General features: G+C 42.6%; 1 protein-coding gene across 1 annotated transcript in view; it reads left to right on the top strand.

Moving 5' to 3' along the window:
* Positions 1–25,037, top strand: part of GC (GC vitamin D binding protein) — a 51,095-nt gene extending 26,058 nt beyond the window's left edge. The window contains exons 7-13 of the mRNA XM_053570157.1: positions 1,221–1,350; positions 2,396–2,598; positions 3,889–4,018; positions 4,490–4,587; positions 6,458–6,590; positions 20,293–20,346; positions 24,858–25,037. Of these exons, the coding sequence (XP_053426132.1) occupies positions 1,221–1,350; positions 2,396–2,598; positions 3,889–4,018; positions 4,490–4,587; positions 6,458–6,590; positions 20,293–20,334 (736 nt within the window). The 3' untranslated portion in view covers positions 20,335–20,346; positions 24,858–25,037. The remainder of the gene's footprint in view (positions 1–1,220; positions 1,351–2,395; positions 2,599–3,888; positions 4,019–4,489; positions 4,588–6,457; positions 6,591–20,292; positions 20,347–24,857) is intronic.
* The last annotated feature ends 300 nt before the right edge of the window (positions 25,038–25,337 follow it).

Genomic DNA, 25,337 nt, shown 5'->3' with positions numbered 1-25,337 from the left:
ACTTGTAGGTATATATGAAAAATAATCTGAAACAGGATCTTAAAGAGCTATTTATTTTCACTTCCATGTTCATTGCAGCATTACTCACAATAGCCAAGAGGTGAACACAACCCAAATGGCAGGTGAAGGGGGAAAGGAAATGGAGGATACACACACGGTGGAATATTACATAGCCTCAGGAAACGAGGCTGAGTGTGGTGGCACAGGCCTGTAGTTCCAGCTATTTGGGAGGCTGAGGCAGGAGGATTCCTTGAGCCTAGGAGTTTAAGACTAGCCTGGGCAACATTGCAAGACCTCACTCAAAAAAAAAGAAGAAGAAAATCCTTCAAAATAGATGAGCTTTGAGGACATTATGCTAAGTGAAATAAGCCTCTCATAAAAGGACAAATACTGTATAATTTTACTCAGATAAAGTATTTAAAATAATTAAAATAGCTAATGGAAAATGGTTGCCAAGGGGTGGGAGCAAGGGGAAGGGGTAAATCAGTGCTCATAGATACAGAATTTTAGTTTTGCAAGATGAGAAATTTCTAGAGATTAGTCATGCAGTTACATGACTATGCTTAGCACTATGGAACCATATGCCTTAACGTGGTTGAGACTGTAAGTTTCATATCATGTTTTCACTATAGTTTTTAAAAATATTTAATATTCTTAGTATATTCAGGATATTAATTTGAAAAGAATATTTGCTGATTTTCTTGATGTCGTAAGTGACAAAAGCAAACACAGGCATGAGAGGACCATGGCATAATCTCACCCACGCTTGTGACCTTACGACATGCCTAAAGGTTACAGGAACAAACCCCAATGCTTATTAACTCTATGGCACAAGGCAATAAGGCTTTCATTACTTTCATTCATAGTGTCCAAAAGTATTTATAAAAACATTTTTTATAAGACTATGAGGGGCCACAAAAACACAGTGTTGGCCTTGTGAATAGACAGAGGTTAGTTAGTGCTCTTGTTCTTGGCTCGTTAAATCTAACATTTTAAGGGTTTGCTTTAACTCCATAGACCTGGCCGGAAGAGAAGCTGCTTTTGAGTACTGAAGACTTGAAAAGATCTAGTGGGCATAGTTGACCTTGAGTCAGATGTGTTCTACGCAGCTGGAAGGGCAGAGAGTTGAAACTGATTTTACTCCCCCAGGATGTATGTTTATCCTGAAACCAGTAAAACTGAAATGCAGATAAACTAACAAACTCATTTTAACTGTTTAGCCATCTCATAAAATTAGCCCAAAAAGTGCCCACTGCTGATCTGGCGGATGTCTTACCACTAGCTGAAGATGTCACAAACGTCCTCTCCAAGTGCTGCCCGTCCACCTCCGAGGACTGCATGGCCAAGGAGGTAAGACAGACCCTGTCACCGTGTCACCACTGCATGCCAAGCACTGACAGACAGGTGCTGAGGGCAGGAATTCTCCCAAGCTGCTTTTCATCTCCTAAGGAACCCTCACATGTATCCTGTGAAATACAAATATGTTCCTCACTCCATTGTACAGATGAGGAAACTGAGGATAAGCAAAGACTGATAATCTGAAACTACACAATCAGTAAATGGCAGAGTCCCCACGGAAGGACAAGGTTACCTGGTTCCCTAGGCCTCACTCCATCTGTGCTGTCCAGCACGCTATCCATTACTGACAGCTGTTTAAATTCAGTTATAATTAATTAGAATGAAGCGTAAATTTAAATTGGATATGATTTAAAATTCACATCTCAGTCACACTGGCCACACTTTGAAGTATGGCCAGTACAGATAAGACTGTTATCATTAGCGCATAAAGCTCTATCAGCACTGCAACCATTATGCTACTGGAGGTTGCTAATGCCTTTATTATACTTCTTATAATTCGATAGTCATCTCAATTTTTTACTGTATTAAATTTGCACAATTCGTTTAAGTAGATAAATTTGAATAATTGCATTACATGAAGATCAGTCCCTGAGCTCTTATCAATCCCTTTATCTGTGTGAATGGGTATTTTTCTATAGTAATATATAGTGGGTAAATAGGAGTCTCGCACACACGTCTGTTACATGTATTATATGCATCTAGTTGGATACGCTGTATTTTTATTAACTGATCCTCTGTTATAGTACTGAAGTTTTCAATATTTTAAGCAATATTGCATCATTTAATAGCCTTGTATTTAAATCTTACTGTAATCTGTAATTATTTCCTGAGCATAGCTCTTAAAACTTACATTGTACGTGTTTACGTCTTTTAGTACATGCTGACAAATGGTCTCCCCAATGTTATACAAATTTAGTTTCTAAGACTGCTCACATTGGCTTTTATCAACATGCCAAAGCTTTTCAGCCTTGACAAGCCTCGTCTTTACATAGACCGACCAGAAAACTAACAATACACAAACTCCCCATTTCTGTAGCTGCCTGAACACACGGTAAAAATCTGTGACCACTTATCCACCAAGAATTCTAAGTTTGGGGACTGTTGTCAAGAAAAGACCCCCATGGACATTTTCATGTGCACATACTTCATGCCAGCTGCGCAGCCACCCGAGCTGCCGGATGTTGAGCTGCCCACGGGTAGAGACGTGTGTGAGCACGGGAACACCAGAGCCGTGGACCAGTAAGTAGAGGTGACGTGGAATGTGTTTACATTTTAGATCATCGGGACAGAAATGTGGCCAGATGGAGGGGAGGCATGCTGTCAACCACTTCAAACACAGGCAGAGTACTTTTTCTGTTTTTAATGGGTTTAAGTATTTATTAATATTTTAAATTACTGAATGTTTTTAAACTCCACATTTTAAACGAAGAACAATTGATTTTAGTACAAAGATTTTTGGAGATGGAAAAAGCTCAGTGCTTCTAATTCTGCCTCTTGTGATTACTATGTATTACCAAGAGAAGTGACTCTGCCTTTCTGAACCTCAGTTCCTTATTAATTTGAAAATGTTAATACCTGCCTTAGTTAGCGCACAGGCTGCTAGTGGGGAGTGCGTGTAGAAATGCAGGGGAAACATTTGGGGAAATGGAGAAACATTTATCTATACACAAAAATGTTATACCTGTAAAATACATCATAGCACCAGGAAGGGCTACCATGTTATTAACTAATTTTATTCTGTTACATCTAGTTCAAAGTCGCAAATCAAAAGCCTAAAGTCTCCCAAACTTTTGAACAATAAACATTTGATGCCAATAAAATAGCAGACAGAATAACTTTCCTTGGCTGTATTGATTACTCTTTTGCACTAAATGAGAAACAGACTAAATGGGAAGAAACGGCAAACCTTTTTCTTAGTTCACCTAACTGAAGAAAGAACTAAACTAAATACATCGTGGGCTGCACACCCTGTAAGCATCCACACACCCATGGCGTGAAAAGTTTCATAGAAAGACTGAAGGAGATTAAAATATCGATCAGCAACATCAGGCAGCAGAATGGAGGTGGGACTGACACTTTCATTTTCTAAATACTCTTTGTTTTTATAAGTGCATAGGTAGCACGGGCTAAGACACAATGGTTTACACAAACCTATTTCCACAGAAAATCCTTGAAAGAAAATGCCCAGTTGATGCTCAGAAAGGGTTGACTGTGTTATAAGGCCCAAAGGATAGCTCCAAGCTTATCTGAAGTAGACAAGCTTTTATATAATATACATTAACAGTCATCACACAGAGATTTAATTCAGCATTAACTAGTCACGGTAGCTTCAAAGCTAATATTAATAACTGTATTTCAACAAAAACACTGTTGAATCCAAACCCTGTGGCTGTTGGGTCAGTTTCCCTTTGACTTCAGATGCACAACCAGGAGGTCTGCCTTTACGACGATGGGTCACCTCCCAGAACATGAACCCACGGACACATCCACGCACACCTCAAGAGCACCTTCTTTTCTCCTTTCTGCCAGGTATACGTTTGAACTAAGCAGAAGGACTCATGTTCCAGAAGTATTCCTCAGTAAAGCGCTCGAGCCGACCCTGAAAAGCCTGGGCGAATGTTGTGATCAGGCAGACCCTGCTGCCTGTTTAACAGCGAAGGTACAATGGGCTAAAACGTATCCACCACTTAAACTGCAGCTCATGGGCTGGACCTGGCTCACTGTCCACTTATGTGTGGCCTTCAAGCTAAGAATGAGAAATGGTCTTACGTTTTTTAATTGTTGGGGGGAAAAATATCAAAAGAAGATTAATACTTCATGACATGTGGAGATTACATGAAGTTCAAATTTCAGTACTCATGCATAAAGTTTCATTGGAACACAACCACTCTCATTTCACTTGATCTTAGCCAAAAGGCCAAGCAATACCCTTCTCATGTTTTATTTGTTATTTACAACAGAGACCCCACATAGCAAAACATCTGAAATATTTACCATCCATCCTTACGCCGGAAGTGCTGCCAGTGCTTGGTGTAGCCAATACTCATACTGATTGATACAACACACCTCATTCTGATTCAATACCCTTTTGGGACAGTATGTCGAGACAAACAGTATTATTTTCTTACAGGGCCCGCAGCTGGAGAAGGAACTGTCTTCTTTCATCAGCAAAGGACAAGAACTATGTGCAGATTATTCAGAAAACACATTTACTGAGTACAAGAAAAAGTAAGCGACTTGCTCTGGCTGTGTTCTCCAAATTTATGCATAATATTTGCTTAGTATTATGATTAGAATGCATTGTTAACAACTTAAGACATGCTAAGTGAATAAAAAGAGGAGGTACAATTAAAAGAATTTTTTAAAGTATTTGGAATCTAATATCGCTGTAAGAAGCTGAGCTCTTTTACCAGGGGAAATGTGTCCTGTGTATCAGGCATGTGGCCAGTGAGAACACAGTCTAATTGTTACAAAATTGATCTGCAGCAACCTGATTCAAACAGGCAAAATTAGAACAGAGTTTCTCAGCATTCCTGCCCCAGAGTTATCTACAGATCCTGCTGTTCATGACCCAGGAGCTCAGACTACCTGAGACGACCCCAACTCTCAATGCTGTGTTGGCCGTCACCAGCGTGTATTCCCCATAAACTAGAAACCCAAACACTAACCATCAACATTGTTGTATAAAAGTCATTTTTCTCAATTAAGAGGAGAAATCATTGCTTTATAAACAGACACTAACAGGAAAATAGCAGGACAGGATAATGAAAGTAGTACTGGGTTCCTGATAAAAGTCTCCATTGGAAAGACCATGTCATTCCCAACTTTACTTAGTAAATTTCTCAGATCATTTTAAATCATTTGAACATAGGCCTTAAGAAAGCGCAAGTAGCCCCAAAGTAAGCTGCGTCCTCCATCGACCTCCACAAAGTCCACCTTAGCAAAGCCCTGACTGAAAGCTGTAAGTTCAAAAGGGTTATTTCTCAGTTATCAGAAAATCTGTCTGATTATGTAATCTATTAGCTACCGCGGAGGCAGTCTAGAAGAACAGAGGTAGACAGGCAGTGCAAGATGACATTCTCTGTCCAGAGTGTTGAACTCCAGAAATGCCTGGAGCAACTGAATGAAAGTGTATTCCATAGTCCTGATCCAGACGAGAACACAGCCGACTGACATTGGGAGGGTGGAGTCCCTCGAGGCTGGGTGTTAGAAATGTCCTTCATCCCCGCCCTCCCTTCCTACCGTCCCTACCCTCCCTCCCTTCCCTCTCTTTCTTTTGTTCTCTTTCCTGCTTTATTTTTACAATCCTCTGCTTTCTTCCTGGTCTCTCTAGCCTCCATGTCCAGCCTGGGCCCATGAGTTCTGTGATGATTTTGTGACCTGGTTCCATTACCCTTCTGTCCCTTCCCAGCACTCACCTTGCCAGCTCCAACTCTAAATAGATTTGGGTCTCTTCACCTAACATCGTCACTGGCAAGCATTGCTTGGAGGAAGTCACAAAGCTAGGCGAGTTGGGAGGATGGAGAGGTGTCAAGGTCAAGGGAAAGAGGTCCCCGTCTTATCACCATCTTCCAAGTGAGATGGAAAGTCAGTCCACAGAAGAACTAAAGACAAGAACCAGGGTTTCCTGAACCCCATTCCGTGTTTTCTGGCATAGGTTAGTTCAGAAGTAGGCGAAGTTCAGAGGGAAATTATATAAAATAGGAAACAAAGGAAAAAGCATTACAGTGGCCTGATGTCCTATAAGGGAATACCCTTTAAGGAACTTGAAACCTAAAACCACAGAGAAGGTGAAAGGTCAGGGAAAAATAGAAGTCATCATGTTGAAACAAAGATAAAAGGAAGGGCAGAGATGGGACTTCAAGTTCAGCAGTGTGTTTACTGACCGGATCCCGAGGGATCCTGGAAGAAGCGCAGATTTCATTTTCTGACCCCAAAATGACTCCCTAAAAATCATTCCACAAGTATAGAATTTTTTGTGAAAGTTAAGTCTTTTTTACATTTTTTTATTGTAAAAGATGTGAAATGGTAACTATTTTGCATTAGAAATGTTTTGTAAAATACATCTAGTAAAACTTATGCAAACACCACCTTTCAGACTGGCAGAGCGCCTGCGGGCGGAGCTGCCGGATGCTGAGCCCGCCGAGCTGGAGGCGCTGCTGGAGAAGCGCTCTGACTTCGCCTCCAAGTGCTGCTCTGTGAACTCCCCTCCTCTCCACTGCAGCTCGCAGGTAGGAAGGCCCAGCCCTCCGCTGACCACTGAAGGCCGCCCGAGAGCCAGGCAGCTCTGACCCGCCACTGAGACGCCACCACACCACAGGCTTTCCTGCTACTATTGTAACTCTGTTGTCTTTGTGTTAAAAGTACGAGAAATGACTGTTTTCAGGGTATTCTCACTTAAAAGAAAATCAAGATAGTTGCAAAACTTATGAAATTTTATACTTTAAAAAAATTTTGTCTATGTTTTTAAGAAACGAAAGTGTTCATGAGTACAGGCGGTAGACTACAGTGTAGTGTTTTACAAACTATAGGGTCCAGCCTAATAACTGCTTTCAAATATGGAAGAAGAGAAGAACACAGTTGAAATATCAAAGTCCATCTCCCCTGGTGAGAGTAGATAGTATTTCATGAAAATTTTATTTCACACATGTGTATGTGTTTATGTAGTTGCATATATATCCATATGCATACAAAAGAAATACTTCCAGAAAAATAGCACCATACCATACTTTCTATTTCAATTATAAAAATATTAAATATTAAATTCTTCATTTACACTTTTTCTCATTTTAAATTAAAAATAATATTAAAATTTTAATATTAAAATGAGAAAAAAATGTAAAAGAAGAATTTCTGAAGGTCACATAAAGTTTACCATTATTCTCTAAAAGTTAAAAAAAGAATTATAAAGAATATTAAAATATGAGTCATTGTTAATTATAAATTTTCTTTTAGACATTACCCATTGGCTCCCAACCCTGAAAAATAAAGAAATTAGAAGTGCTGAGCGGTGCCTGTGGCTCAAGGAGTAGGGCACTGGCCCCACATATGGGGGGGTGGCAGGTTCAAGCCCGGCCCCGGCCAAAAACTGCAAAAACAAATAAAAAATAAATGCTATATATTTTCCCAACACTCCACCCATTTTTGATAGTTTGGGGTTCATCTTCCTTTAAATGTCCTGCCTCCCCACTCCTCTTTTCCCTTCCCCCTCCCCTCCCTCTCCTCCCCGCTCTCCATATATTTGCACACTGCCCAACATTTCTTTTTCACCGTGTGGAAACAGACCTTATACTGCAGTCTGAGTGTTGGCCAGACTTTGTGTTTTCTGATAGGAGGTTAGGGGCATGTCCCTGCTCGCTGCATCTTAGGCCTACTAGGGTTTTTTTTTCCATAAACTTCAGTGTGAGGCAGGCCCTCTGGGCTCCATGGCTGTGCAAGGCTGGCCCTCCGTGCGCCATCTCAGTGAGAGGCTGGCCCTCCGTGCCCCATCTCAGTGTGAGGCTGGCCCCTCCGTGCCCCACCTCAGTGTGAGGCTGGCCCCTCCGTGCCCCACCTCAGTGTGAGGCTGGCCCTCTGTGTCCCATCTCAGTGTGAGGCTGGCCCCTCCGTGTCCCATCTCAGTGTGAGGCTGGCCCCTCCGTGCCCCATCTCAGTGTGAGGCTGGCCCCTCTGTGCCCCATCTCAGTGTGAGGCTGGCCCTCCGTGCCCCATCTCAGTGTGAGGCTGGCCCTCCGTGCCCCATCTCAGTGTGAGGCTGGCCCTCCGTGCCCCATCTCAGTGCGAGGCTGGCCCTCCGTGTCCCATCACAGTGCGAGGCTGGCCCTCCGTGTCCCATCACAGTGCAAGCCTGGGCCTCCGTGCCGCATCTCAGTGTGAGGCTGGCCCCTCCGTGCCCCATCTCAGTGTGAGGCTGGCCCTCCATGCCCCATCTCAGTGTGAGGCTGGCCCTCCATGTCCCATCACAGTGCGAGCCTGGGCCTCCGTGCCCCATCTCAGTGTGAGGCTGGCCCCTCCGTGCCCCATCTCAGTGTGAGGCTGGCCCTCTGTGCCCCATCTCAGTGTGAGGCTGGCCCTCCGTGCCCCATCTCAGTGCGAGGCTGGCCCTCCGTGTCCCATCACAGTGCGAGGCTGGCCCTCCGTGTCCCATCACAGTGCAAGCCTGGGCCTCCGTGCCGCATCTCAGTGTGAGGCTGGCCCCTCCGTGCCCCATCTCAGTGTGAGGCTGGCCCTCCATGCCCCATCTCAGTGTGAGGCTGGCCCTCCATGTCCCATCACAGTGCGAGCCTGGGCCTCCGTGCCCCATCTCAGTGTGAGGCTGGCCCCTCCGTGCCCCATCTCAGTGTGAGGCTGGCCCTCTGTGCCCCATCTCAGTGTGAGGCTGGCCCCTCCGTGCCCCATCTCAGTGTGAGGCTGGCCCTCCGTGCCCCATCTCAGTGTGAGGCTGGCCCTCCGTGCCCCATCTCAGTGTGAGGCTGGCCCTCTGTGTCCCATCACAGTGCAAGGCTGGGCCTCTGAGCCTGGTCTGCATTCTTGCCCGACAGTCCTCGTGCCCCTGAAGGTGTAAGAGGGAGGCAGCTCCCAGTGTGGGGTGAGGCATGTCAGTTGGCCCAGGCTATGCTCCAACTTCTGAGGTTCTGTTGAGTGTCTACACGAGGATTCCTTTCACAAGTCAGTGACTGTCCTGTTGTTTGGAGAGATGTTCTGTTTCCTTTTGCAGAGACAGTCAGCCCCCTTGCTCACACGCTGTTGCACCTGTCACCCTGCACCACATTTCCACCAGGTAGAGGAGGGAGACCTGGCCGGCCCTGCCACCTCCCTTAGCGACATGGGGTATTCCCATCTTGCCCATTCCATTTCCAGAATGGGAGGCAAGGTTAAGCTCACTCCACCCGAAGTATGTTCTCCCTTCACTCTCCTCCTTTTGAAACATTACACTGTCTCTCTTTCTTGCTGTCTGTAGTCTAGGTTTTTTGACTAAGCCTTACTGTGTTTATTTTGTCACGTATCAGGGAAGGAGCGTTTATGATCCACTTTGGCCCCTCATTTTGTGTCTTTACAGAAAAATAATTTTAAACATAAAGGTCCATGTCACTTAGGCTAATTAATGATGTGATGCCAGTTAGAAGTGCTTTCTCGTAAGTAAAAGAACCACTGCGATAAAAATGTGTCAAATGGTTTATGAAGCGAGTGTATGATGCCCCATGATCATATCAATGTATACAGTTATGATTTAATAATAAAAAAAAAACATAAAAAAAAGAATTTACATGAATTTATAAGAATTTACAAGTATTTATAAGAATTTACATAGTTGTTCATTTACTAACTATGAAAACAACAGAACCTATTAGGGCACATTTAAAAATATGTAAGGACTTAGTAAGGAATAAAATCAGGTCATGGAAGTGTGAACATTGGAAGAAAATAACAAAGATCTCCCAGCATGATTTCTCACTCAGTAAATTCCTTCCAGCAGTCACTCAGCCTCCGTTTAAATTCCTAGAGTCAGTTAATTTTCTCCTAGAAGTAGAATTTGCCTCTGTCATTGCCACACACAAGCGGCTTAAGGCTAAAGGCCTCTATTACGGGAGCACCATCTGTAAATAAAGCCATTATATTCCTTTTGTAATTTCCACTGATCCTGCCTGCCTTTCTGCATCAACTATACATCTGTTCTCCACTGCAGCTCTTTAAACTTGAAGTGGGTTAAAAATAATAGGCTGAGAAGTATTTGTTTAAGCCTTGGGTTACGTATACCAACTCTTTTAATACTTGCATTTTAGTGATGTTTTATTGTATCGTGTCTGAGAGAAAAAGTCTTAATCAGTTTGACGAATGTAGCTAAATCTTGTTCAATTTTCTGCTTTATAACCTTAGGGATTCTGATTTCTTTTCTCATTTCCATATTTATACTCTGGTCCCCAACCTATTTAATCTGGTTTTGAAACACTTTGTAAAGTCAGAATTCCAGGTGAAAAGAGTTCAGTAGAGAAATCCATTCTTTAAATTCCACTGACAAGAATTTCATTCTATTTCATTAAAATTCAAACTGCATAAGACTCTGAACAGAAATACTATAAAAGCTAGATTGTTAGAATAATTTTGTCATTATGGGCATTAAAACATTTAGCATAAAACAACTAATAAAAGCAAACAGTTCCTTTTCTTCATACCGACTTGCTTTTGGTAACCTAAATTTAATTCGAATTCAGATTGCCTTGCCCTCGAAAATAAAATCCCTTTATATTAGTTGTTTGCTACCAGAATGATTTGCTCTGAGGGTCTTAGACACTTAAGAGGTGTGTGGGGGGTAGGGGACAGTCTAAACATGCTTTTAGATTCTATAGGAAATAACATTTTGAAAGCTTGCCCCATCCCTCTGTTGTTTATCCAGAAATTTGTCCTCTTGACATTGTACAAGACAAATTGAGTTTTAAGGGCAAGCACAGGCTTCCCTCCAGCCCCATGAGTTTCATTTCTCTAGTTGCTTTTCAGTTTATTTTTCATTATCACATATTGCTGTCCTAACAACCCCAATGATGAGAAGGCAGGTTTGTAACTTTACAACTCCTCACTTTATCAATTTACAGCAGCCTGGCTGAGCGGCCAGGCTCTCATAATTGCTAGAGAAGTGTGAGGGGCATGTAATGGCCGAGGGCTGCTGGACATTTGATCAGCACATCCAGGGACCAGACCGCTGGGGTTTCTGTTAGCCTTTCTTTTTAAACCTAACTTTTATTAAGTCATAACTGTGTACATTTTGGGGGTACAATGTTATGATTTGATACACAATGTGGAATGCTTGGATCAAACTAACATAACCATCACCTCACTTACTTATTTTTGTGGTAAGACATTTATAATATACTCTTAGTTGTTTTGAAATGTAGCCTTGCATTGTGCACATTAGGTGAGATCCCACGAAATGCCCTCCCTCCACTCACCCTTCTCCTGACTTTTTTCTGGATTATCTTTGTATTTTTATCATTGTTTATCATTCATATGGACATGTGTTTATATATTGGTTTCATAATAGTGCTGAGTACTTTGAATACTCTTTTTCACATTCTTGAGATACTTTAATAAGAAGAATATGTTCCAGCTCCATCCAGGTAAATACCAAAGAAAATTAAAATTTGAAGTCTCCCTCTTTTTATGGTTGCATAGTATTCCATGGTATACATATACCACAGTTTGTTTATCCCTTCATGGGTTGATGGGCATTTAGGCTGCTTCCAGGACTTGGCCATTGTGAATTGGGATGCACTAAACATTCTGGTATAAATGTCTTTGTTGTAAAATAATTTTTGTTCATCTCAGTAGGTACCTCATAATGATATTTCAGGATCAAATGGTAGGTCAACTTTTAGTTTCTTGAGAATTCTCCACACTTCTTTCCAAAAAGGCTATATGAGTTTGCATTCCCACCAGCAGTGTAGAAGTGTTCCCTTCTCTCCACATCCATGCCAACATCTGCAGTTTGGGGATTTTGTGATGTGGGCTAATCTTACTGGAGTTAGGTGATATCTCAAAGTGGTTTTGATTTGCATTTCTGTGATGATTAGAGATGATGAGCATTTTTTTATGTGTTTATAGGCCATTTGCCTGTTATCTTCAGAGAAGTTTCTGTTGGAAGTCTCCTGCTCACAAAGAAATGGGGTTGTTTGTTCTTTTCTTATTGATTAGTTTGAGTTGTCTATGGATTCTAGTTATCAGATCTTTGTCAGAAACATAACCTGAAAAAATCTTCTTCCATTCTGAAGGCTGTCTGTTTGATTTATTTACAGTGCCCTTAGCTGTGCAGAAGCTTTTTAGTTTTATCAGATCCCAGTAACATATTTTTGGCATTGCTTCAATTGCCTGGGAGTTCCTCCTCATAAAATATTTTTCACAGGCCAATATCTTCAAGTGTTTTCCCTGCACTCTCTTCTAGTATTCTTATAGCTTCATGTCTGAAGTTTGAATCTTTTATCCAGTGAGAATCTATTTTTGTTAGTGGTGAAAGGTGAGGGTCCAGTTTCAGTCTTCTATATTGATCACTTCTAAGAGCTTCTAAGAACGTCATATACCTGAGGTTTTCCAGGTATAGCATCATGTCATCCATGAAGAGTGAGAGTTTAATATCCTCTGACTCCATTTGGATACACTTGATCCCCTTTTCTTGCCTTACTAGGATTCCAGTACAATGATGAATAGCATGGTGACAATAGGCATCCTTGTCTAGTTCCAGATCTGAGAGAAAGTGTTTTCAATTTTACTCCATTCAATATGATATTGACTGTGGGTTTGCTGAAGATAGCCTCTCTCAGTTTAAGAAATGTCCCATCGAAGCCTATTTTCTTATGTGCTCTAATATCAAAGGATGCTGGATATTATCAAAAGCTTTTTCTGCATCAATTGTTAGAATCATATGTCTTTGTTTTTTTATTTTATTTATGTGGTATATTATATGTATAGATTTATGCATGTTGAACCAACCTTGTAACCCTGGGATGAAACCAACTTGATTGTGGTGTATAATTTTTTTGATGTATCATTGAATTCTGTTTGCTAGGTTTTATCAAGTATTTTTGCATTGATATTCATTAATGGTATTTGTCTATAGTTTTCTTTCCTTTGGGATCCTTTCCTGGTTTGGGGATTAAGGTGATATTTGCTTCATAGAATTTGTAGGGGAGAATTCCTTCTTTTTGAATGTTTTCAAAAAGGTTATATAATATAGGTACTAGTTCCTGTTTGAAGATTTGGTATAATTCTTATGTGAAGCTATTTGGTCCTGGACTTTTCTTTTTTGGGAAATTTTGTATAGTTTATGCTATATATCAGTACTTGATATAGCTCTATTCAAAATTTTCTGATTCTTTCTGGTTGAGTCTAGGAAGATGGTGTACTTCAAAGTATTGGTCCATTTCCTCCATTATCATATTTCTGAGAATAGAGGTTTTTGTAGTAATCATTGAGGACTTTTTTAATTTCTGTGGTATTTGTTGTTATTTCTTCTTTATCGTTTCTGATTGACATTATTAGAGATTTTTACTTTTCTGTTTCTGGTTAGGTTAGTCAAAGGTTTATCAATTTTATTAATCTTTTCAAAGAACCAACTTTTTGTTTTGCTGATCTTATAAATGATTCTATTGTTTTCAATTTCATTAATTCTGTTCTCACTATGGTTATTTCTTTAGTTCTGCTGGGTTTGGGGTTGGATCATTCTTCCTTTTCCAGTAGCTTGAGATGACCCATTAGGTTATTGACTTCCTCTTTCTCTTTTCTTGATGAAGTCTTCTAATGCTGTAAATTTCCCTCTTATAACTGCCCTTCCAGTATCCCATAGGTTTTGGATAATTTGTGTCTTCATTATCCTTTTGTTCCAAAAATTTGATGACTTCATTCTTAATCTCATCTTTCACCCAGCATAAGGTTACTTAGTTTCCATGACTTTGAGTATGAAGATTTCTGTTGCTGTTGAGTTCAACTTTTATTCCGTGATGGTCTGAGAAGATACAAGAAATAGTTTTTATTCTTTTAACTTTTTTGAAATCAGACTTGTGTCATAAGATATTGATTTTGGAGGATGATCTGTGGACTGATGAGAAGAATGTGTATTCAGTTTTATTAGGATGAAATGTTCTGTAGATGTCTATTAAGTCCATTTGTTCTAGGGTCAAGTTTAAGTCTATTATTTCTTTGTTTAGTTTCTTCTTGGAGGCTCTATCCAGAACTGACAAAGGGGTGAAAAATCTCCAAATATCATAGTGCAGGAAGATACCAAATTGTTCATCTTTATAATTTGAGCATTTAGGTAGGGCACATGAATGTTAATTATTGAAATCTCTTTGAGTGTTTCCAGGTATAGGATCATGTCATCCACGAAGAGTGAGAGTTTAATATCCTCTGGTCACATATGTAGTGACCATCTTTGTCTTTCCTTATCTTTGTTGGTGTAAACCTTATTGTATCTGCAAATAAAATTGCAACCCCTGCTTTTTTTCTGATTTCTATGTGCCCATATTATAGATGCCCAACCCTTCACCCTGACTCTTTTTTTTATCCTTTGAGGTAACTTGAGTCTACTGTAGTCAACAGATACATGGCAAGAGTTTTTATACCCATTCATCCAACCTGTGCCTCTCAGAGAACAATTTAAGCCATTCAAATTAATCAAAGAAATTGATAGTTATGGTAGTTTTGGTCATCATATTTTTCAAAGGTCCAGTGAATATTTTTAATTCTTTCACCGTTGTGGAAGATAGATTTTGTCTGATAAATTCTGGGTGAGTTTACTTTGGTGGTAGACTACTATGCTGGTCTTGATGGAAAATGTGTATGAGTGTTTCCTGGAGAGCTGGTTTAGTTATGGCAAATTTCCTCAACATGTGTATGTCAGTAAGGTAGTTGATTTCTCCATCACAAATGAAACTCAGTTTAACTTGATACAGGATCCTGAGCTGAAAGCTGTTTCGTTTTAGAAGATTGAAGGTCAATGATCATCCTCTTCTGGCTTGAAAAGTTTCGGCTGAAAGCTCTATAGTCATTCTAATATTTCTTCCTTTGTAGGTAATGCTTCTCTTACGTCTGGCTGCTTCCAGAATTTTCTTCTTTATATTAACGTTGGCAAAGTTAATTACAGTGTGTCTAGCAGATTCTTTATTTGGATTGAGTCTTCCTGGGGTTCTGAAACTTTCTACTATCTGAATTTCTATGTCTCTTGAAATGCTTGGGAAATTCTCCATAATATCTTGGAGTACAGCATCTGTGCTTTTAGAACAATCCTCTTCTCTTCCAGGAATTCGTATAAGTTGGATGTTAGATCTTTTGGACCGATCCCACACCTCTTTCAGGGAATGATCTGTCTCTGCTTTCCATTTTTCTACCTCTTTGAATGTTTGGAATCATTCAAAAGGTTTGTCTTCAATTTCAGAGATCCTTTCTTCTGACTGATCAACTCTATTACTGAGGGATTCTACTGTATTTCAAAGCTCCTTGAATAACTTTTTCATTTCCTTGAGTTCTGCTATCTCTTTTCTCATTATGTCCATCCCCTTAGAAATTTTGTCTTTGAATTCATTCCTTTTTTTTTTTTTTTTTTGAGACAGTTTCACTATGTCACCCTCGGTATAGTGCTATGGCATCACAGCTCACAGAAACCTCAAACTCTTGGGTTTAAGTGATTCTCTTGCCTCAGCCTCCTGACTAGCTGGGACTGCAGGCGACTACCACAATGCCCAGCTATTTTTTGGTTGCAGTTGTCATTGTTGTTTTAGCTGGCCTGGGCCAGGCTCAAATGCACCAGCTTCAGTGTATGTGGCCTGTGCCCTACTCCCTGAGCTACAGGCACCAAGCCAAATTCATTAACTTCTTGAAACAACTTTTTGAACAACTCTTTGGATTTCTAATTCCATCTTCTCCTCCATCTTCTCTATTCATTTTATTTTTCATCCATACTCTGAATCCTATTTCTGACAATTCAGCTTTTTGTCTATGAATTGCATCTTTTGTAATATCTCCTTTGACATTCCTTAGGGGAATTGATCTACTCTTATTATTCATGTTGCCAGAGTTCTTCCTCTGGTTCTGCCCCATGATTATTTTCTGTAGTTTGGCTAGTAAAACTGGTAGGGTGAGATTGGATTGAGGGCCCCAGGAAGTGGAGTTAACCAGTTTTTCCCCTACAGCTTTACAAAGGTCCCTTTCAGAGTCTCAGCCAGACGAGGAACTGCTTGGTGTGATGGCACTAGCTGGCTCTGTCTGGTAGTCATCCAGCCTCTATCCAATCCTAATGAGTTGTGGTATTGGACTGAAATCTCAGCTGGAGAGAGATACAAGCAACTGCAGTGTCCCAGCCCCCACCAGAGACAGCTGGAGGGGGAGAATTAGTCCCTCTCACTACAAAACAACCACTTCTCAACCTTGGAGATTTTCCAAGTAGACATCCCAGGACAAGAGTTCTAACCTGATTGTCCCAGGCAGTGCAATCACTGCTCAATAGGGAGAGTTCAAAGGGTCTCTAATGGCCCAGTAGTAGGGATCTATAGGCAGTTCCATCCCAAAAGCCTGAGGGGCTGGAGTCTGGTTCCCTCCAGTGAGCAATGGAGTCGGGAAGGTACACACCACCAAAGAGTCAGTCCAGAAGCATCAGCGCCTCCACCCCCGCCACTCATGCTGTTGGCAACCCCAAGGGGTTGGAGCCTGGCTCCCCCCAGGGAGCAACAGGATCAGGAAAGTATATTGCCAAAGTCTGACCAGGGCATGAGCACCTGCACCTGCTGTACACCATCACAGATCATTTCTCTCTCCCAGAGACTTGTTTCTCTCCCTGTGCAGTCAGTGCCTCTGCCCCTGCTGCCCACTGCCACTGGAAACCCTGAGGGGCTGGAGCCTGACTCCCTTCAGTGATTAATGGAATCAGGGAAGTGCACCACCAAAGTATGATCTGGGGTGTGAGCACCTCCACCCCTGCACACTGTCACATTGCCTCACGTCTCTCTCCCACATGTCCCTCTCTTCCTGCACCCCCAGGTTCCACTTCAGACACTGTTTCCATGCTACTGTCCAGCAACACATACAATGCCCAGGCCTCTCAAGGAATTGCCAAATACTCTGGGATCTGCAGGAGGCAGGACTTCAGACTGCCAGGCAAGGGGAGAAGGGTGGAGTGGGAGTTCAGACTTGTGGGAAAAATATTTGCTCGATTTTATTTTGGGCAGGATGATGCCAAGGCTCACAACTGGGACCTCCCTGGAGGAGGCGGCCCAGTAGTTATCAGCTCTCTCCTATGGAGTAAAATAAGTGGTCTTTTGTTCTCTGCTCGCTTGCAGAGAGCACACAGCAAGCCTCTCTCTTGGGGGAGGGGTCTCTCATCCTCTTGGCAATGGGCTTTGTACCTGGAATTTGTTTTTCCTAGAGTCACAGCTTGCCTCAGCAGAGATAGCACCTATCTATCTTCTGTCTTGGCTCAGCTCCCCACCCTCAGCTTCTTTGAGTCTCTTCTATCCATTATCTCTCCCTTTGGAGGAAAGCCTCTGTCAAAAGCTACCTCTAGTCAGCCATCTGACTTCCCTATTAGCCTTTCTGATCGTTTTTCTGAGTTGACCTGTCATAACTAGGTGGACAGCTGGCCTGCTCCTGACTTCTTAGGGCAGCACTGGTGAGACACTATTCCTTTCATTCCCAGTGCTCTGATGAATGTTTCTCCACTTAATCTATTGCATCTGGGTCATATTTGCTGATCTTCTTGTCCTGTGTTTGCTTAAAAATTTTTTTTCCTTAGATGTAATATCTCTATATTCCTCTCACTTCTAGGAGCTTATCTGTAGGGATTGATCTCTATTGAAATATTCTATATTCTAAATACACATGGCTTAACCATGGGAAGAGTGGTAAAGGGGCTTCTGAACCACATTCAATTAATGTTTTGTTACATAAAAATCTACCTCTACCCTCACCCTGATCTTTAAATGACCAGGAAATAGAACCTGGGATTTTCTTCTGACTTGACCATGACACTCTCAGAATTGGTTCATTTTTTTTGTCATAGTTGCCCCTTTGCCTGTAGAAAAAACATAGTTTCAAAATCACAATTGAAATGTATTTTCCCTCTCGACCATCATCCAGACAGGCCATCCCTATGTGCTCTTCTGAGAGCTCTTTGTTATGCTTCCGCTAATACTCCCCAAATGTGATCTCCCAGAGTATTCAGAAAGTCACTGTTATATGCTGGCATTGATCGCTAAAATCTTGAAAACACAGAGACAAATAGAAATAGCGGATTGGAAGCTGGGCAAAGAAGAGGCTGGTAAATGGCATCCCAGTCTCTGCCGCTGCCCCTATCTTCCCCACATCCTCTTCCCTACACCAGGAGATCTGGTATACTTTTCTTCTCTGTGTCAATAGCTTTTATGACCCTTAATGTCATAGCTATCATTTATTAAATCATTACTATATGTTAAGCAAAAACATTAATAGCCTCACATTATTTATAGAATAACCCAAAACAATTCTAAATGTTAAATATCATTTTAATTCTCCTTTTACATGGGTTGAATAAAACTTACAGGGTTATATGATGTTATGAAAATTTAAGTTTATTCCCTATTAGCCTGTTGTTCTCCCTCTAAAACATTGCCATGGACTTTAGTCCCAATTTAACTAATGACAAAAACCAAGTATTCCTACCAAAAGACTGACTGTTGACTGAAAATCCAAAATTATTGTTAAATAGCCAAAGTGATTAGTATTAGTGATTAGACGCTTTCTACCAAGGGAAGTAGAAATTTAAAGGCTGTGTAGAGGGAGGAAATGATAGGATTAGTGATTAGACGCTTTCTACCCATCTCACTTGCTTAGAATCTTTCTCCAAGTTTTACTCGTTTCTTTTGCTTCAATATTTCCTCTCTACCAATTCTGTCCAGTTTGGATTAAAGTGACTTTTCTTATCTCAAAAAACAGTCACATACTTTGGACACCTCCCTAGTTATTTTTCTTTCTCCTCCCATTACAGCCTCCATTCTTGAAACAAGAGCAAACGCGCACTCCCTACAGCTCCTGCTGGGTCCTCGACCCTCTGGGGCCCGGCACCATGGTCTGGGTGGTCAGTACCCATGGTCAGTACCAAAGGTACTGCCTCCTCCTGGTCTCAGTCCTCATTGTTCTCCGCAAAACACCTGATACCCGCAACTATTCCGTTCTCCTTGGAACAATTTCTTTGTCATCTGTATTATCATTTTCTGCTTTTATCTTTCTGTGGTTCCTTCCTTCTTGCTCTGTTTCCTATCGTTTCCTCCCTCTACACAGCCTTTACATTTCTACTTCCCCAAAGCGTCTTCCTTGGCCCTCCTATGTCCACCCACCACATTTTACAGCTGTTCTCTTTCAGGCACATTGTCTGATCCCAGCTCTCTCCCTCTAGCCAGGGTCTCTCCCTCAGGGCCAGGCTTTTCTTCAACTGTCTGTGGGGATCTGTTGTCACATAATTTCTTGTCTCATGTCTCACAAGAAATTCACACTCAGCAACGTGGCCACAGTGTTCCTCTGAAAACCTCCTCTGTGTTTCCCAAATATATGAATATCATCACCATTGTCCCATAGTCCCGAGATGAAAACTTAGAGATTCTTGATTTTTCCCTCTTTTTTTCTGTAACAACCAATGAGAATTCAAATTCTAAGAATTCTAACTCCCCAACACCTCTCAGTCTCCCACCCATATTCTTCCACACTCTCGGTACTTAATGTTAAGCAGTCTATCACCTGGACTCCAACTTCCAATTGGTCCTCCACCTCCAGTCTGCCCCAGTACCCACACCCAAACCACCTCTATACTAGGTCAAAGTAACCTTTGTAATGTATACAAAAACTGGTTAATACGTTATTCCAACAGCTCTCTATTACTTCCGAATTAAAATCCAGTTTTTTTTATAAGATCAAGAGATTTGGGACCCTTAATTTCCTCTTCAGCCTGACCTTCTATACTTCTTGTGTTCTCCTCAACTACTTGCAGTTTTCCAAACACACAGGGCTTGTTGTTACCTCAGGGCCTTTGCACATGACTCTGCCCAGATTGTCCTGTCCCTCACTAGCCCTGCCTTGGCTGAATCTTGCATCAGGATTCCAGCTAGACATCACCTGCTTTGGGGATCCCTCCCCAGCAGTCAGGCTCCTCTCTTGCCCCATAACACTCAACAATGAGCACTTTTTAAGCTCTACTTTTGTGTGTGTGTGTCTATTTTTTCCAGCACACTGTAAATGCTTTAAGAGCAGGGATAATCTAAAGCTAAATGAATGCAAAGGGTGGCCAATAAAATCTGCAACGTGAAATTTCATTTTGGCACCATCCCTTCCTCTGAGCAAGGTTTCAAACTTTTGTATACCTCCCACATGACCTCTCAGTCTGCAAATGAAATACTCAGTAAATCACATGATGTCATTTTTCATTATCAGATTGACGCTGAGATGACAGATGTACTGCAGTCCCAGGCATGAGCACGATCTTTGGTAAGTACTTTTTTTTTCTTTAATGTAGCATCAAAGAATCCGGCATTGTGCAATGTATTTTAAAGATCACAGAAGAGAAAGAAAACTTCTTCAGATTATCTATTCAAACTCACATACAGATGAGGATGTTACGCACTTAGACAAGTTAAAGAGCTTACACAGGTACACACAGCAGCTGACACAGATCACGTGGACCCAGTTTGCTGGTGCCCAGCCTGGCGCCATCTTGCCATCCTTACATCTGCAGTAACAACAGCATAAAGATCACGTTCGGGATTCTGATGCACCTCAGTGGGGAAAATTTTGAATTTGGAAACAGGTTCATAAAGTCTTTAAAAGGACATGGCAGTTTTCAGAAGGGAAGAGCTCTGATTTCGATTAAAGCTGCCCTGTTGAGACAGGATCACCACTTCTTTCAATTATTGTATTTTCAGCGGTTTTGAAGGCCTGAAGCAGAGACTAAGGCCATAAAAGAGTTTATTTAGACACAACCCCACACCTCAGAATGAAAGTACCCTCACCTCTGCTACTTCAGCAAAAGCATGTGCTCTCCGTATTCAATTATGTTCATTTTAAAGATCTCACCTAAAGACCTTTAAATGGTGCCAACAATGATTTGGGTTTATCTCACATCTTAGTTGAACGGAGGCTTTTCAATATCAAATTTTTATTTTGCTGACTTACTAACAACTCTGCCAAAAATGATACGGAAACAAAAGGCCTCTAATCCATTCATTGAAGAAATTCAGTCATTTCATCATATTTGTCTTTCCAACTATTGATTATTTGAATCATCTGCAGTAGTAAAAATAAAAGTGACACTCTGAAAGACAGCACAAGGGCAGTGGTTGAGTGCCCTGTGGAATCCTCAGCCTGCCCTGAAGCCCCCGCTCTAGCCACTGTGGCTGACAGTGCCCTGTGGAATCCTCAGCCTGCCCTGGAGCCCCCGCTCCAGCCACCGTGGCTGACAGTGCCCTGTGGAATCCCTCAGCCTGCCCTGAAGCCCCTGCTCCAGCCACCATGGCCAGCAGGGCCCTGTGGAATCCTCAGCCTGCACTGGAGCCCCTGCTCCAGCCACCATGGCCAGCAGGGCCCTGTGGAATCCTCAGCCTGCCCTGAAGCCCCCGCTCCAGCCACCGTGGCTGACAGTGCCCTGTGGAATCCCTCAGCCTGCCCTGAAGGCCCTGCTCCAGCCACCATGGCCAGCAGGGCCCTGTGGAATCCTCAGCCTGCCCTGAAGCCCCTGCTCCAGCCACCCTGGCTGACAGTGCCATGTGGAATCCCTCAGCCTGCCCTGAGGCCCCTGTTCCAGCCACCATGGCCAGAAGTGCCCTATGGAATCCTCAGCCTGCACTGGAGCCCCCGCTCCAGCCACCGTGGCTGACAGTGCCCTGTGGAATCCTCAGCCTGCCCTGAAGCCCCCGCTCCAGCCACCGTGGCTGACAGTGCCCTGTGGAATCCTCAGCCTGCCCTGAAGCCCCTGCTCCAGCCACCATGGCCAGCAGTGCCCTGTGGAATCCTCAGCCTGCACTGGAGCCCCTGTTCCAGCCACCATGGCCAGCAGTGCCCTGTGGAATCCTCAGCCTGCACTGGAGCCCCCGCTCCAGCCACCATGGCTGACAGTGCCCTGTGGAATCCTCAGCCTGCACTGGAGCCCCCACTTCAGCCACCGTGGCCAGCAGTGCTCTGTGGAACCCTCAGCCTGCACTGGAGCCCCCGTTCCAGCCACCGTGGCCAGCAGTGCTCTGTGGAACCCTCAGCCTGCACTGGAGCCCCTGTTCCAGCGACCCATCTCTGTGACCTCCAGCAAGTTGTCTTTGCTTCCTAAAGCTGAGTTCTGTTTGGTAAAATGAAAATGTCAACATCTGCCTCGCAGTGTTGTTGTGATGATTAAGATGATGTGTATAAAATGTCTGAGAAGTGGGCAAAACAGATAAAAGCAGTGACGCTAGGACGTTGTTGGCACGGCTGCCTCTGCGGCTCCTGACATGTATTTAAAGTCTCCCACTTGTATGTTTCTGTGCTTTGACACACAGCTATTATGTGCTAAAGAGAAAGTAAGTTTTCTTAATAATTTCTGAGGAATAATCAAAATACAAGTGTAAATATTGTGGAGTTAAAATAATATCTGGTCTCTGTTGCTGCTAAATTATTTCCTCCCCCCTGTGTAATGACTCCAATTCTCCTTTATATCAATCTCCATAGAGTTAAAATCCCAATATACAGAAATTATCTCACCTCCTGTTCATGAAGATATCTTAAGCTTTCATTAAGAATTAGGGTTGTTTGGAAAGTTGTGTGATAACTTGGACCTTGGATATGTTTTGCTTTGGACCATGTTACCCTTCACAATGCAGGACATTCCCTTCATGTCTTAGGCATACACCTCCAGGCTCTGAAAGAATAAACTGAGATAAGAGGAAGTATCCTCGGTAAGGGAAACAATGCTACTTTGATGTATTCTAAAGAGATTTCTTTTCAGAACCAATTTCAGAAATGTGTTTAATTCTAACTAAATCAAGAGATGAACTCATTTTTTCAGTGACAGATTAGTGAATATTCTGTACTGATTTCACAGGTTCATGGTCATTATCGTCATCTGTTATAGAATTGTTTATATCATTTCTCTGGTGCTTGTTAACATTTTTCTCTGGCCTTTAATTAATCTCTCAGTCGGCTCTGCTTAATTGGCCAACCATATGCATGTTGATTACCTAGATGAAAACTCTAAAGTAATTTGCATATTTCCTTCATAGGTTTGACAACATTCATCAACTCTTCTGACCTCAGTTTTACCCACTACCTATTTATCATAATCGAGTCTACAGTGATAAAGGTCCACCGACTTTCAATCATGTCAGGAATAGTCGCATCACCTTGAGAAAAGCAAGTTACATCTTGTTCACAAGGTGATAGGAATTATCCAGGAATAAAGAGGCCACAAGCTAAACCTGTACATTAGGTTTTCAGAACAAAACCAACAGATTGTGGTTCATGGATTCAGGAAGAATTTGTAGCTCTGTTTGAAAAAGGTTCTTTCAGTGATCCCAGCATTTCCCAGAAAGCAAACAAGCCAGCCCTGAGCTGCTCTGAACACAGCACGGTGACTCCAGACTAAGTACTGAGGACTGCCTCCCCCCACCCCTAGACCAGTTTTCTCATTATATGTTAAATTAAGCTAGTAGAAGATAGCCATTTCTTCAATGATTTTTTTTCCTATAACAAGTAAACTATTCAACAGCAGAAATGCCACATTGTTTAGGGTAAAATATTCCCTAAAACTGTTAAGCCAACTTTAGGTGACCAACTAATTCTTTTCAATGAAAGCCAACCCCTCTCTAACTAGAGATTTGAACAATTTGGAGACCTGAAGCCTTTCATCTTAAGGTGTTTTGATCACCTACAATTCACGTCTTCTGGCCAATGTTCTCATGCAACTTCACTTTCAACTAAAGTCTTATTAAAAACTTGAGTTGACATCAGAGACATACCTCCCACAGATAGGAGCTCTAAGACACACTGCAGACCTGGGGCGTGAAGCAGAGTCCTACCTCCCACTTCGGCCTCACTCCTAGGGTGCGAAGCAGAGTCCCATCTCCCACCTGGCTTCACTTCTGGGGTGCAAGGCAGAGTCCCATCTCCCCCCTGGCTTCACTTCTGGGGTGCAAGGCAGAGTCCCATCTCCCCCCTCCGGCTTCACTCCCAGGGTGAGAGGCAGAGTCCCATCTCCCACCCTGGCCTCACTCCTGGGATGCGAGGCAGAGTCCCAACTCCTACCCTTGTCTCACTCCCGGGGTGTGAGGCAGAGTCCATCTCCTCCCTGGCTTCACTCCCGGGGTGCGGGGCAGAGTCCTATCTCCCACCCTGGTCTCACTCCCGGGGTGTGAGGCAGAGTCCTTCTCCCCGCCTGGCTTCACTCCCGGGGTGTGAGGCAGAGTCCCTTCTCCCACCTTGGCCTCACCCCAAAGCTAACCCCATTGAAGACAGTGAGAGATGGAATTTCCTGCCTTCTGCAAGTAGTTATGATATCATTCTATTGTAGACTGCCTTGGAAAATGGGGGGGGAAAACAAGGTGGCACGTTTGCCTTAATACAAAGGCAGAAGGTGATTTGATAGAAACTTTCACTCATCAGTGTTTTGCTAAAATAAAAACAATTAAACTATTATCTCAATTCCATGATCAGGAGGCCTTGTGATGAGAGTAGCTGTAGTTCTTCATTCTTACAGAGTCACATACTCCACTGGTTAAGAAGCAAACACTGTGCAAGGTACCTGGGCATAAGAATAGTGAGGGTTGACATGGTGTCACCACTGGTGTGGAGAGTTTCTTATACTTTTTACTCTGAACCCGTGTGTTGCACCATCGTGGGCATCAGGGTCCTGCTGGGCAGATACATCACTGGCACGGACAGGTAAATAACAGGATGTCACATGTGTCTCTTGAACTGTGTTACGGTGCTGTCCGTCAGGTCCACTTTTCTAACATGCCATCCATTTCCATCATTCTCAGAGACTTAGAGCTGGACCACCCTGAAGAATGGCCTCTCGTGGCTTCCGCAAAACCAGTGAGCTTCTGCAGAGACATCTGGGATATGTCCTCCATTTTCCAGCTACAATGTCTTCATACAATGAATAAATAAGTACTATGATTTACTATCTAAATAAACTGAAATAGAATGCAAACAATGAACTTGACGGAGAATGATGCTGACCTCCAGAATCCTCCTGTGTCTTTAGGACGATGTCACAGCAGGCAGCCTCAGCCCAGGAGCCCTGCTCTTGTCTAGATCGCGACTATTTCCCCCTAAAGGATTCACAGTATTAACCATCACTTCACAGTTCCCAAAACACTAAACTTCATCCCCTGTTGCTACCACTACAAACACACTGTCTACCCTTCCAACATAAAGCCTTGGAGGCCTCACATCTCAGAAAGATGAACTTAAACACCCCTGAGACCACCTTCTTGCTTCCAGCTGCAAGTTGCATG

Source organism: Nycticebus coucang, chromosome 1, assembly GCF_027406575.1.
Source record: "Nycticebus coucang isolate mNycCou1 chromosome 1, mNycCou1.pri, whole genome shotgun sequence".
NCBI classification, from domain to species: Eukaryota; Metazoa; Chordata; class Mammalia; order Primates; family Lorisidae; genus Nycticebus; species Nycticebus coucang.
The sequence above is the reverse complement of the archived record's forward strand: the minus strand, read 5'-3'. Positions and strand labels throughout refer to the sequence as shown.